The following is a 15,148-nucleotide window of genomic DNA, read 5'->3' as shown; positions in this document are numbered from 1 at the left end:
AGTTAACACACAAAAAAATTAATGGTAATGGCATGATTTAGGGATTACTTACTAAAGTAGACCAGCGTAGACTGGAAAACTTCCTACCTTTGCAGTTAACCTAAGGACAGTTCAATCATGGCCAGTTTAAATAATAGGGAAATATATAATTATATCAGGACTTCTCAGACTATAATGGGCATATGCAGGATTTTGTTAAAATATAGATTCTTTTTCAGTATATCTGGGGCAGGCCCTGAGATTCTACACTTCTAACAATCTCCTGATGATACTAGTGTACTAGTTCACAAAACATACTTTGAGTAGCAAGGAGTTAGACTGTTTCCTTACAAATAAAACCATTGCATTAAGATTCAAAGAGAACCCAACTTCCAAGAGTAGAGTGTACTATAAATTAGCCATCATGCTCTTAGCCCATTCTAAGTGTTTTTTACTTAGAATGAGAATGACCTATCTAATATAGTAATTAGAATTTTCATTATAGTTACATTTGATATTGTCAGTCTTTTTCATTTTTTAGTCATTCTAGTTGGTGTATAATTAACCTTGAACTTTTATTTGTCGAAAAACACTAAAAGCATTTACAGACTTTGAAAAAAAATGTAATAACAAATTACATGCTACATACCGCACCACTGATTCAAACAAACCAGTGTATCATGAAGCCATCATTGAGGATTATTTATATAGCACTCTATATATAGTACATATTATAAAATACCTTTCTTAAAAGTTTGCATTTGATCTGATCTCCTATATTTTGCTTTCATTATAGATTTCAATTACAGAACACAACCATGAAAGGAAACATGCAAATGACCAAACAGTCATCTTTTCAGATGAAAACCAGATGGACCTAACAACAAGTCACACCATAATGATTACCAAAGGCCTTTTAGATTGTCCTAAAAGTGAAAAGTCCACTAAGATAGATACCACATCATTTCTGGCTAACTTAAAGCTCCATACTAAGGATTCAAGAATGAAAAAAGAATTAAATTTTTCCACGGATCAAAGCACTTCTTCAGAAAAGAAAATAAATTTTAACGACTTCATAAAAAGATTGAAAATGGGAAAATCTAATGCCTCTCTAACAGGACCTGATAAAGAAAATTTCGAGATATCTATTCATCCCAAAGAATCAAATAGGGCCTCTTCTGTACATCAAATGCATGTATCTCTTAGGGTAAATGAAAATAGTAATAATATGACTAGAATCTTTAGAGAACAAGATGATGGGATGAATTTCACCCAGTGTCATACAGCCAATATTCAGACTTTGGTTCCCACATCCAGTGAGGTCAGCTTAAGGGAATTTAAAGGTGATGATATTACAATTTATGGCAATGATTTTATGGACTTGACAACTAATCACACTATACAGAATTTACCCTCATCAGATAATTTATCTAATACAGAAAATCAAACTCAGAATGTCATGATGGAGGTTATGACAGATTATGGAACTAAAGCTCCAGGAAGGAAGACAATCTTTAAGAATAAACCAAATGCTGCTTTTCAAGACCCTTCTTTAAACCCTAATGGTGAAATACATATTACCAAAAGTCATATTACCGGGACAGAAACTCACACAGGCACACAGACTTCTAACCAAGATGCCAGAACATTGGCCATAATCCCAGAATCTATATGTTCCAGCCCAGCAACTCAAAATTATAAGACATTTTTCTATTCTAGTAGTAATGATGCCATGGAACTGACCAAGTGTCTCTCAGTTATGAGAGAAGAGAAGAATTTGCTGAAGAATGATAGTAATTATTCTAAAATGTATCCCAAACTAGATGCCATCTCTCTTCTCACAGAGAAAACTATTTATTCAGGAGAGGATAGCATGGACATTACCAGGAGTCATACAGTTGCAATAGATAATCAGATTTTTAAACAAGATCAGACAAATATACAGAGAGCAGACACACCAATATCTGAAAAAGAAATGATGCTCCAAAATCTCATAACCATGTCAGAGGATGGGGAAATGAATATAAATTGTAGCTTAGTTCCTCATGTATCTAAGGGAAGATTACAGCAGAGCCTGGCAAATTCTTTATCTATTTCATTGACTGACAAAAAGACTGAAATCTTCACAGGTGAAGATATGGATTTGACTAAAAGTCACACAACTAACTTACAAAGTCAAGCTCCTCTTGCATCTTACAATCTAATATTTGAGAATACCAGTAAATTTCACTCTCACAGCAAAAGCCCTTCAGATGAATGGGAAGAAATGACCAAAAGTCATATTGAACCATCCCAGCAGCCAAACATAATATCTAAAAACATTCCAACTGACATGTGGGGCAAAGAAAAAGATCAAGTTTTAAAGACTGCACCCTATCTTGATAAAGATTCTCCTCAGTCAGCTGATATTAATCAAGACATAGCACTGAGCCATAGTATAGTATACTCTGGTGGAAATCTTAAGAAACAAATAGCACTGGGAAATACAGTTTCATGTGAGCCATCTTTGTTTCCTACCACAGAGTCACTATTTTCATTAGAAGGACAGTCTACCATGAAAAATCATAATACTGCTGTTAACAGTTACACAGAGAAACCTGTATCAGGCCAGAATTCTAAACTGCCTGAGCCACTGAGGAAAAGTGTAGGCAATCCCACACCTGGCTGTTCCCATAACAAAACAATTATTTGTTCAGAGGAGGAACAAAATATGGATCTAACCAAGAGTCACACTGTTGTCATTGGATTTGGTCCTTCTGAAGTACAAGAATTGGGTAAAACTAATTTAGAAAATTCTAACAGCCAGCTAACAACAGTAGACAGACAGATAACTGTAAAAGTTGAAAAATGTAATACAATTCCTACAGAAAAAACTGGAGCATTTATTTCTAATGATAACATAGATGTGTTAGAAGACAAAAGCATACAAAAACGTGGATTTCTGAATGAAAAGCAAGATGTCAAAATTTGTGGAAGGAAAAGTGTTGGCAGACAAAAAATTGATAAGACTATTGTATTTTCAGAAGATAATGAGAATGATATGGATATCACTAAGAGTTATACAGTGGAAATAAATCATAAAGCTTTATTACATGAACAAGATTCCCATTTGGCTGGAACTTCTAAGACTGTTTTGTATACATGTGGGCAAGATGACATGGAGGCCACTAAAAGTCACACAACTGCCTTAGACTGTAAAACTGTCTCACCAGATAAAATAACCACTAGGCCAATGGACAAAACTGTAATGTTTGTAGATAATTACGGTGAACTGGAAATGACAGAGTCCCATACTGTTTTCATTGACTACCAAGCAAAGGAGAGCACTGTGCTTACAGACAGACTTGACTTTGAACTATACAAAAGGAAAAGCCTAGAAAAGCCAAAACTGACACCTGCTTCTGCTGAGGAGAATGTTTCCTTTCCAGAGAATGGTGAGAGTGACCATTCAGCAAAAGTCAACGAGCTAACACTACTGAGGGGATGGTCTAACAATGGTCCTATAGAGAAAGCTGTAGGATTTATAGCTGGTGATAACATGGAAGTATCTAAATCAACCTTTTGGAAAAACGATGATGTACAAAAACCAGAATTTCTGAATGAAACTATATCAGGCAAAAGTCAGAGAAGGAAAAGCCTTAGACTCAAAAATGACAAGACTGCTGCATTTTCCAAAAATTATAAAAATGATATGGATATCACCCAGAGCTATACAGTGGAAATAAACAACAAAACTGCCCTGGAAGATAGAGAGGATTCCCATTTGGTGCCTTTGGCAGGAACTTCTAAAACTGTTTTGTATATATATGGGCAAGATGACATGGAGATGACTAGAAGTCACACAACTGCCTTAGAATGTAAAACTGTCTCACCAGATAAAAAAACTACCAGGCCAATAGACAAAACTCTAATGTTTGTAGATAATCATGATGATCTGGAAGTCACCAAGTCCCATACTGTTTTCATTGATTGTCAAGACACAGAGAAAATTCTTAAAGAATGCCCTAAATCTGAAATAGCTAATGGAAAAATTTTGGGTATTTCTTTTCATAATGAAAGTAGCTCTGTTCAAGAAGTCATTGAAAAACAAGCACCGGCTGTAGAAAACAAAATTGTTCTTTACACTAAGCAAAAGCATCATGTGATACCCTCTGTTCCTACTAATACATTGTCTAGGGGTCAAAGTGAGTTAGAAGTTATCAAATTCAATAGCACTGTAGATGAAGAGGTCATGGGGAAAGTTGTAGACCAGGCCTATACACTGGAAAAAGCAAAAATTGTAAGCTGTCAGTTAAACAGTACAGATAGAAGAAACATGGATTTTACAAATAGTCATGCAATTGCTGTGTGTGGATCCAGTGATAATTATTCCTGTTTACCAAATGCTATTTCCTGTTTTGATAATTTGGAGGGGAATGTCATGTCCTTAGGTGATAAAGATGAGAAAGCCAATAACTGTCCAGTGCAAAATGATCTTATTTATGTAAACAATTTAGCCAATGAATATTACTTGAAATCTGAGGGACTGCCTCTCTCTGCTTCTTGTTCTTTGTTAGAAAAGGAAAAAGTGACTCAAACCAATACCAAAGGACAGTCAGACTGTGTTACAACAGTGCTCAAAGATCAAGATCTGATTAAGGAGCCCCAAAATTTAATAGCTAATCAAACTTTATTATATAGTCAAGATCTGGGGGAGATAACTAAACCTAATTCAAAGCAAGTATCTTCTAAGCTCCCAGAGGATCAAATGGAGGGCTTTGTTGTTAAGGCAGAACATAATTTAAAGATGACCTTTGTTGATGATGTTTGTGTTACTTCTCAGCCTCATCTCTCAAGCCAGCTACCTCCATTACCTCAACAAGGACAGATAATTGTGAATAAAGATGAAACTATATCATCGAATGCTGGAAATAAGAATTTAAATATTGTTATAGGAAATTCCTCTGTACCCACATGTGAAAATGAGTCCAAAATGCTCAATAATGACAAACAGTTTACTATAGGCTGTACAAAGGAGCCAAGAAAAAATATTCAGACAGCTAAATGTAATACAGATTTCCACAGTAATTCAGACTTGACTAAGCAAGTTATTCAAACTCATGCTAATTCTAGAGAAACATCAGATCCTGCAATTGCATCTAATACTGCAAGTTTTAGTAGTGTCAGATCAAATCTGAATAATTTGAATGGAAAACCTGAAGAAGTTTTAGATTTCCAAACTCCTCATATACCACCTTCTCCAGAACAATTACTTGCATTAGTAAATAAGGCACACAATCATATGAGTATAGTGCAAGCTACAGAAATACATAATATTAACACAGTGCCCAGCAATGTTGAAGATGATAGAGATGAAAAAAGTAAAATTTCTCATAATGGAGCTGAAACTAATTCTGTACCACTCGTGACAGTTGTAAAAGATAAAGTGAGGAGATGTTCTTTGGGAATATTTTTGCCCAGATTGCCAAACAAGAGAAATTGTAGTGTCACTGGTATTAATGACCTGAAGCAGATTCAAGCAGATACAACTGATTTAAATCATTTAGAAGCTCAACCAGTCTTCAGTAAGGAGTCAAGCATTGAATTTGTTGCAGCTAAACTGACCTTAAGTCCATCTCAATATATAAATGAGGAAAACCTTCCTGTATATCCTGGTGAGATTAATTCCTCAGATTCTATTACCATAGAATCTGAGGAAAAGGCTTTGATTAAGACATATCAAAAAGAGATTTCACCATCTGAAAATAAAATAAGAGAAACCTACAGTAGCCAAAAAAGAACCTGGGTACAAGATGAAGAGGATATTCAGAATGAGAAGAAAATCAGGAAAAGTGAGATTAGGTTTAGTGATACTGCACAAGATCGGGAGGTAAGCTCTGTCTTGAACTAAGGAATGTGTTTTTTAAGTTATGAGTATTGAGTTTTAATTTTAGTCTTGGATGAGCAGGAATTGATTATTTCCAGTTATAGGGCTGGAGAAATATTCCTATTTAGAATGTTAAGGAATTATTTGACTAACAGCTAGACTTAAAAACAACTTGAAGTGACAAATCATCACAAAAAGTGAAATGGGAAGTAGTACAAAAATTAATGTAATTGTGTAATTTGTCATTGTGGTTTTGCATTAGGAGAATCTCTAGGCAGGGTATATGTAGTTTGAAACGTTAAATTTAGTCTAAATATCTGAATATTTAGTCTTAAATTCAGTCTAAATATCTGCATAACAAAAAAGCCTTTTTGTTATGCAAACTGCATAAGAAAAGCTTGCCTGAATTTTCTTGGCTAATGAGGATATGTAGAATGCCTCTTTAGTGGATGAGAGAATGCCTAGGTCAAGCCCAGTATCTCAAAGTGAAGAAGTGAGAATTTGAGTTTATGAAAGAGGTTATAGATTTTAAAAGTTGAGGGAACACTCATTTGGATAACTTGGAGAGAATAAAATCTGTCACTCAAACTGAGTTTTATAGGTAGAGAAATAAAGATTAGAAAGTATCAGAGGGGGGCGCCTGGGTGGCTCAGTCAGTTAAGAGGCTGCCTTCAGCTCAGGTCATGATCCCAGGATCGAGCCCTGCTTCTCCCTCTCCCTCTACCTCTCCCTACTGCTTGTGTTCTCTCTCCCAAAAATAAATAAATAAAATCTTTTAAAAAAAAGTATCAGGGGCACCTGGGTGGCTCAGTCGTTAAGCGTCTGCCTTCGGCTTGGGTCATGATCCCAGGGTCCTGGGATCGAGCCCCACATCGGGCTCCCTGCTCTGCAGGGAGCCTGCTTCTCTCTCTCCCACTCCCCCTGCTTGTGTTCCCTCTCTCGCTATGTCTCTCTCTCTGTCAAATAAATAAATAAAATCTTAAAAAAAAAAAATAAAATAATTTTAAAAAGTATCAGAGGTTCATAGAAAACAAAATTTGAACTCTAATATGTGAGTAAGCTTAGAGAAATATTTCAGTAGTTCTATAGTATGAGGTCCTGAGGAAATGGTTCATCTGTGAAGCTTTGAGAATGTAGTATCAGTGATAGGAAATTTATAACTGAACGGATTATATGAAAATTAGTATTTTGTTCAGTAGATATTGAATGTCTCCTGTGTCCTGAGTACTGTTTAGGTGCTGGGAATACATCAGCAGGAATTTACAGAAAAAAATCTGTTCTCATGGAGATTACATTCTAACATTTAGACAAAGGATATATTGACCTCAAAAACATAACTAAGTAGGTAGATGAAAATGGCAATTAAGGCTTAAAGTCAAATGGTTAAAATGGTAAAAGCAAGACCATATCACTTATTTGACATCAGCCAAAGGAGTCTTAGTCATCTGCGGAAAAAAGTACTAAAACCTGGAAATGAGTTTCTTTGTTGCTCTAGCCAGAGTCACTATGAATAGCCAATATTCTATGCTGTTTTATTTCAGTGTGGTAGCCCTGACCCTGGTGGCTAGTAGTTGAATAATTGAATAGGTCAGTGTTTGGCAGCTCATAGGATCTGGCTTTAACTTAGACACATCTGAGAAACAATTTGCTTATACAGTATAATACGCAAACTGATTTCTATATATTCTTAAATAAAATTCCTTTGAACTTTAGGGGCACCTGTTTGGCTCAGTCAGAGGAGCATGCGACTCTTGATCTCAGGGTTGTGAGTTTGAGCCCCATGTTGGGTGTAGAGATTACTAAGAAAAATAAACTTTTTAAAAAATTAAAATAAAATTACTTTGAACTCTAAAGGCCTAATAAGTTGCTTGTTACTTATTCCAGTTTGTTACTAAGATATTTCATATAATTGTAGATAAATTTTATGTTATGAAGTAGTATTTGTTAGTGTTCAACAAACAGTTATTGTAAGTATACAGAGTCATAACGAGGCTGATGATGTTCCTTAATTGATAATTTCAGATTTTTGATCACCATGCTGACGGGGATATAGATAAAAATACTAACAGTGTTTTGATAAAAAGCCTGAGCAGAACACCATCTAGTTGCAGCAGTTCTCTTGATTCGATCAAGGCCGATGGGACCTCTCTGGACTTCAGCAGTAAGATCTTCATAAAGACTAAATAATAGATGTCATCTGCTTACTTCACTAATAATAAATGTATTTCAATTCAGGAGATATTTGAAATTTATTTAAGCTTTTTGGGAGTTATACATAGTTGATAAGTAAAATAATTTTAGTTTATTTTTAATGCTTAGTTATTTTAATAAATTGAGAAGTGATAGACCATAAAGGGTAATTTCCTTAAATAAGCTTATAATTAGGGGGACATGGGTAGCTCAGTCAGTTAAGTGTCTGCCTTTGGCCCAGGTCATGATCCCAGGGTCCTGGGATCGAGTCCCACATCGGGTTCCCCACTTGCCCGGGAGCCTGCTTCTCCCTCTGCCTGCCACTTCCCCTGCTTGTGTTCTCTCTCTCTCTCTCTCTCTCACTCTATGTCAAATAAATAAAATCTTAAAAAAAGAAGCTTATAATTAGTAGAGAAATAATTGGATGGGGTCTTAAAACGGTAATATGCTTTGCCCTGTAAATGACTCTTTTCCCAAAAAGATCCTAGTGGATAGCTTTAAGAGCATGAACAACACATAAACCTGAATGATAATTAAAATTAAGCTTACAATTTAATTTTGACTTGTTTATCACCTGAATTTGCTTTACATCTAGCACAGCACAATAGTCAAATGGAATCACAGTTTCTCGGAGACACTATTTGTGAAGAGAGCTTGAAGGAGGTATGTTAAACTATTTCTCATTTCTAATGCAACTATATTCCCTGTTTTGTTTTCACTTTTTAAATTTTTTTTAAAAATTATGAAATATTCAACTATATATAAAATTAGGTTTTTTTGTTAAGGACCCAGCATGGTGATTGATCATATGGGGTAGAAATCACAATTAAAAGACCTGTGTTTTGTTGTTTGTTCTCAATTCTGTTGTCACTGAATAACCTTAAGAAATAATATTAGATAAAATCTGTTCGTGTATAGCTTACAAATATTTGGATATTTCCACAAATATATGCAAAATACTATAAGCTATTTAGAAACAAAATGGGTGGTTATAGTCAAAATGAGCTCACCTTGAATATTGTGCAAACTTTTTTTCCTTCCTCAGAAACTCAAAGATGGGAAAATTACAATAAAGGAGTTCTTTATACTTCTTCAGGTCCACATTTTGATACAGAAACCCCGACAGAGCAATCTCCCAGCCAAAGTAAGTGCAGTTTCTTGGCAAAATAGTTATCTCAGTTAAAATGTATTATACTTGTTTATTAAAGTGCATCAAAACCATTGTTTATTCAAAAATAGAAAAAGAATCTAAGGAAGAATATTTGCTTGCAGAAAGTTTTTCTATAGTAGGTACATTGTGGTTAGCATAAAAATTGTTTTTTTGGGGGGCACCTGGGTGGTTCATTCAGCTAATGTCTGACTCGATCTCAGCTCAGGTCTTGATCTCAGGGTTATGAGTTCAAGCTCTGCATTGGGGCTCCAGCATGGAGCCTACTTAAAAACAAAAAAAATTGATTTTTTTTTGTAATATCATAGACTTTGATAAGATGAAATTCTATTTTTTTTCTCATTCCTTGCCATGTATTTTGTCTTTGATACTTTTTCCTGAGCATATGCTTTTTCCCACTATATAAAAATCCAAATATAGCAGAAGTTTTTAATAAACATTTTTCAAAATCAAAATTGTGTTAGATTATACAATATTTGAATTGTACAATCAACAAACTCATTTTAAAAGAAGAAAAATTTGTGTCACTTAATAGGAATATGTTTTTCTCTTAAGTCTGTCGAACATTTACAAAAATTAGTTATGCCCTAGGCCACAAATATTAACAAATTGAAAAAAATGGAGATTTTATGGACAACATCATTTGATCTTAATCCAATAAAATTAGAACTAATAAAAGGACTATAACATTCTTAGCTTCTTGGAAATTGAAAAATACACTTGTAGATAACTCTGAGCTCAGAGAGGAAATCAAGACTGTTAAGAAAGCAAAGGAAAATATTTAATACCAAACATATGGGACATACAGCAAAAATTATACTTTGCAGGAAATTAAAAGCCTTAGATAACATTGTTATTATAGAAGAGAATCTAAAAATAAAAGAATTTTTAATGCTCACTTTAAGAAATTGGAAAATGAGAGGCACCTGGGTGGCTCAGTCAGTTAAGCGTCTGCCTTCAGCTCAGGTCATGATCCGAGAGTCCTGGGATCGAGCCCCGCGCCAGGTTCCCTGCTCAACGGGAGGCCTGCTTCTCCCTCTCCCACTCCCCCTGCTTGTGTTCCCTCTCTTGCTGTCTCTCTGTCAAATAAATAAATAAAATCTTTAAAAAAAAAAGAAATTGGAAAATGAATAATAAAATAAAATCCATTAAAAAGGCAAGAAGGCAGAATTAATGTAAGTAAATGGTAAAGCTAATGAGACAGGAAACAAAAATTAGTAGAAAGAATAGCAAATCCAAAATCTGGTACTTTGAAAAGACAATAAAATAAGAAAACCCTTAAGAGCCTAAGTAAGAAAACAGAGAAGGCTAAAATATAGATGGTTAAGAAAGAAGACATGTCCAGAGATTAAAAGAATTTTTTTAACCAAATTTTTACTACCTTATTTTACATGTGCCAGAAAAATTTGAATTCAAACTGGGATAGAAGTAAGGATCAGTGCTAGAGAATGGGAGTAGAAAAGATTAATCTAGGAAACTGGTATCTTTTTTCTTTCTTCTAATGAAAGGGTTCCTGATAAGTTTGAATTTTTAGGTATTGATTTTCTTAAAACAGCACATAGCCATTTTCAAACCACTATTCAATCGCATGTGAGTGGAACATCCACTAAACATCTGTAGGAAATGGACTTTTATGTCAAAGACTTGTATTCGGATTCCAACTTGTAGCTTACTGGGTATATCAATTTCATAGAATAATCAAATTTTTCTTTGTAGAACTTTAAAATAAGCACTCTGAAACTTCAAACAGTTCTTAAACATGGTTTTGTCTTCAAGCTACCAGTTTTGAGGGACTGATTTTCTTTTTTTTCCAGTTTACTATAAACACAGCACCTACTCCAGAAGACTTGATGTTAAGTCAGTATGTTTACCGACCCAAGATACAGATTTATAGAGAAGACTGTGAGGCTCTTCGCCAAAAAATTGAAGAGTATGAAAGTTTTTATTTTTTGTGTGTGTTTTGTTGGATGGGTGGATAATCTGTGTGGTAAAGTTCTAATTAGAATAACATTGGCATAGGAAAAAGTTCATGGCATTAATTGGCAGTGTGATATGGTATGTGGAAAAGAATCAAGTTTGTAGGCAGACAGATTGAAGCTCAGTCCTGGGTACAGCACTAGCTGTGTGACTTTGTGTAAGACATTTAACCTTCATTTCAACATCCATAAATTAGGGATAATAATACCTACTCAGCAGGTAGATATGAGCAGTAGAAATAGTGTATATAAAATGTTTTCATGCCATTCATAGCAAAAAGTATGTCATACACTCAGTAAACAGTTATTAGGTTATGATATCATAAACTGATTGCAAAAGAACATCTTCAAAAGAAGATAATACCCTTTAGAAATTTATATATAGTGCCTGAAATCAAGATTGTTTTGGGGTTTATAATTTTATCACATTTGCCCTTGATTTGCATGTAAGAAAGTACATGGTATTACACAGATTATTGCTCAGTGCTTTGGTATATGTGGATGCTGCATAGTAATTTATAGATTAGGTATATCTAAATTCCCTCAGTAAATTAGATTTGCACAAAATATATCATACTTACCTAGAACTATTCGACTAAATTTGAACCAATCTAACAGAAAAGAAATAAAATAATTTTTAAATAACTATGTAGTTTTTAAACTAAAAACTTAAGATGCTGTTAAATTATAACACTACAGATTTGCCTGATTCTGGTTTTTCATTCCACAACTGTATATTGAATACCTACTATGTACCAGGCACTGTACTAGGTATTGGGGCTCATCACTGAACAAGACACAAAAGGTTTTTTTCTTCATATTGTCTAAAAGAGTTGAGTGTCTCAAGATTTGTCTTAGAATGTTTTATTTTGAATAAATAGGATCTCACATACAATGCACAGTCTGTTTAGATGTGCTCTCCTTTTTGATTTTACACTTATGTTCCTGTATATAATATATTCTAACTCTGGTAGAAATTTATTTCTTATTAACAAGAGACTAATATATAATTTTACTACTTTTATAAATGCTATTGTATAAAGGTGAGTTAAGACTGGGAACTGAATTGGGAACTTTTACTTAAAATAATAGCTACAACTTCACAACAGTTATGCACTGATAGGCCTTAAGGATTCTTTAAAAGCAACATATTTTTATATTGGAACAAGTTCATTGAGATTGTGAGGGAAGTTTTTCTGATTCATAACATTTTTGAACTGTTCTACAAGCATTGAAATAATCAGGCTGACCACTGTTCTTGTGTGAATTCCCCTTTTTTTTAATGTAGAAAAGAACTAGGAGGAATTAAGTTTGCCTGTAAATCTCAGTTGATTCATTCAAGCTGACTTCTGAACCCTGTGCTAATTAATTAGCTTTTCTATATTTTAGATTAAAGCTTTCTGCATTGAACCAGGATAAACTGTTGACTGATGTAAATAGGAACCTGTGGGAAAAAATGAGACACTGCTCTGATGAGGAGGTATTTTTATCTCATTTTCTGAATGGGAATCAGTATAGACATTTTGAACATGTTTATTGTGAAATAAGTAACTGTTACTTGATAATTAGTGATGAGTTCTTTAACTTCTCAGGTAAAATATGTTAGCAAGGTTTTTATTTAATTATACGTGAATAATCATTAAAATATATAATCTTTTCAAACCCCAAATGACCAATTAAATATATGAAATATATTTGAAGTTCATTTAGAATTTCCTCCTACTTGTTTCACTTAGATTTAGATGAGGAAAAGATTTACTTTAATTGGTTACTTAAATAGCAACTCATTTTATATGTGCTCTAATATATTAAGAGTTTTATTAACTTAGGGCCTATCATTTTCTGATTTGTAATATGAATAAATGAATTAAAGGCAAGAATTAAAATTAAAATCTTTGGTTCTGTTCTTAAACTACTAAATGTGATTAAATTTGCAAATGAGACATGCCCTGCCTTAGGAATCAGTCTAGGATGGGCAAAACAGCCCATAGCAGCTGAACCAGCCTTTCCAGACCGTTTGCCTTTCCTAACTCATTTGTTTTAGTACGCCCTAACCTTTGATTTTTCCTTGCAGCTGAAGGTCTTTGGAATTTACCTAAACAAAATAAAATCACGTTTTACAAAGATGACTAAAGTCTTCACTCACCAAGGAAAAGTGGCTCTCTACAGCAAACTGGTACAGTCAGCTCAGGTAATTTGAAACAGTTAACAGCATAGAAAGAAAGATCTGTTAAAATTACTTTATAGTGGTTATAGAATATGAAGAATGTTTCCTAAGGAACATGGTTCATAAAGAGGTAGGGTTCAATTTATCAAAAGTGGGAAATCTGGCATCTTGAGTAATTCTAGAATATATTTACTAATATGGGCCTATGTCCTCATCTCAAGTTTGTGATCTATTTATGTTTTTAAGTAATCTCTACACACAACATGGGGCTCAAACCCACAACCCCGAGATCAAGAGTCGCGTGCTCTACCGACTGAGCCAGATGTCCATGTTTAAAGTAGCATTTCCCAAAATGATTGTACTTTGCATAAAAAAACTTTCTTTCCCTTGGCAAATAATTCTGAGAAATGTTACATGCCATATTCCCCCTTTGGAGAAATATAATAGCTAGCATATTAAAGTCTAAAGTTAGAAATATTTTTTTAAGTCTAAAAGGAACAAAACAGGGGCGCCTGGGTGGCTCAGTCGTTAAGCGTCTGCCTTCGGCTCAGGTCATGATCCCAGGGTCCTGGGATCGAGCCCCGCATCGGGCTCCCTGCTCCACTGGAAGCCTGCTTCTCCCTCTCCCACCTCCCCTGCTTGTGTTCCCTCTCTCGCTGTGTCTCTCTCTGTCAAATAAATAAATAAAATCTTTAAAAAATAAAAGGAACAAAACATGCTATAATTCTGTTCAGTGTTTCCCATATTTATTTGACCATAGAACATTTTTTTAGGAACTCTTTTTTTGGGGGGCGCCTGGGTGGCTCAGTTGGATAAGCGTCTGCCTTCAGCTCAGGTCATGATCCCGAGGTCCTGAAATTGAGCTCCAGGCAGGCTCCCTGCTCAGCGGGGATTCTGCTTCTCCCTCTCCTTCTGCCTCCCTCTCTCTCAAATAAATACATTTTTTTTTAAAAAATTATTATTTTTGGGGGGCATCTAGGTGGCTCAGTTGGTTCTTTCGCTCAGGTCGTGATCTCAGGGTTGTGAGATTAAGCCCCGAGTTGCGCTCCACACTGGGTGTGGATTAAGATTCTCTCTCAGTCAGTCAGAGAGAGACAATTATCATATGATCTCATTCATATGTGGAATTTGAGAAATAAGGCAGAGGATCATAGGGGAAGAGAGGAAAAATGAAACAAGAAGAAACCAGAGAGGGAGACAAACCATGAGAGACTCTTACTCTCAGGAAACAAACTGAGGGTTGCTGGAGTGGAGGCGGGGTGGGTGGGATGGAGTGGCTGGGTGATGGACACTGGGGAGGGGATGTGCTATGGTGAGCACGGTGTATTGTGTAAAACTGATGAATCTCAAACCTGTACCTCTGAAACAAATAATACATTATATGTTAATAATTAAAAAAAAAAAAGATACTCTCTCTCCCTCTCTGTCATTCCCCTCCCCCCTCTAAAAATTTTTAAAAATAAAAAAAATTCCTTTTTGCGGGGAGCACCTGGCTGGCTCAGTCAGTGGATATGAGACTTTTGCTCTTGGAGTTGTAGGTTTGAGGCCCATATTGGGTGTAGAGATTACTTAAAATCTTTAAAAAAAAAATTTTTTTTTAAGTAACATGTGTTAGCATCTTATATTACATGGAAATACTGGAATAAAGGAAAGTACAAAAAATAAGTTTATATTAATCTGTTATGTATGCTTTTTAAAAACATTTCAAGTCCAGGCTTGAAGCTTTGACCTTCATTTTAAGATTTGCCTGTTCGTGATATAGCAGTATGTCAGCAAGTTTAACCACTTATAATGTTAAAATA

General features: G+C 34.8%; 1 protein-coding gene across 1 annotated transcript in view; it reads left to right on the top strand.

Annotated features, from left to right (window-relative positions):
* Positions 1-15,148, top strand: part of KNL1 (kinetochore scaffold 1) — a 64,701-nt gene that overhangs the window by 36,186 nt on the left and 13,367 nt on the right. The window contains exons 10-16 of the mRNA XM_036084253.2: positions 776-5,848; positions 7,868-8,006; positions 8,631-8,698; positions 9,081-9,179; positions 11,018-11,133; positions 12,569-12,659; positions 13,254-13,370. Coding sequence (XP_035940146.2) covers positions 776-5,848; positions 7,868-8,006; positions 8,631-8,698; positions 9,081-9,179; positions 11,018-11,133; positions 12,569-12,659; positions 13,254-13,370 — 5,703 coding nt within the window. The remainder of the gene's footprint in view (positions 1-775; positions 5,849-7,867; positions 8,007-8,630; positions 8,699-9,080; positions 9,180-11,017; positions 11,134-12,568; positions 12,660-13,253; positions 13,371-15,148) is intronic.

The sequence above is a fragment of the Halichoerus grypus genome, chromosome 8 (assembly GCF_964656455.1).
Source record: "Halichoerus grypus chromosome 8, mHalGry1.hap1.1, whole genome shotgun sequence".
In the NCBI taxonomy this organism is placed as follows: Eukaryota; Metazoa; Chordata; class Mammalia; order Carnivora; family Phocidae; genus Halichoerus; species Halichoerus grypus.
The sequence above is the reverse complement of the archived record's forward strand: the minus strand, read 5'-3'. Positions and strand labels throughout refer to the sequence as shown.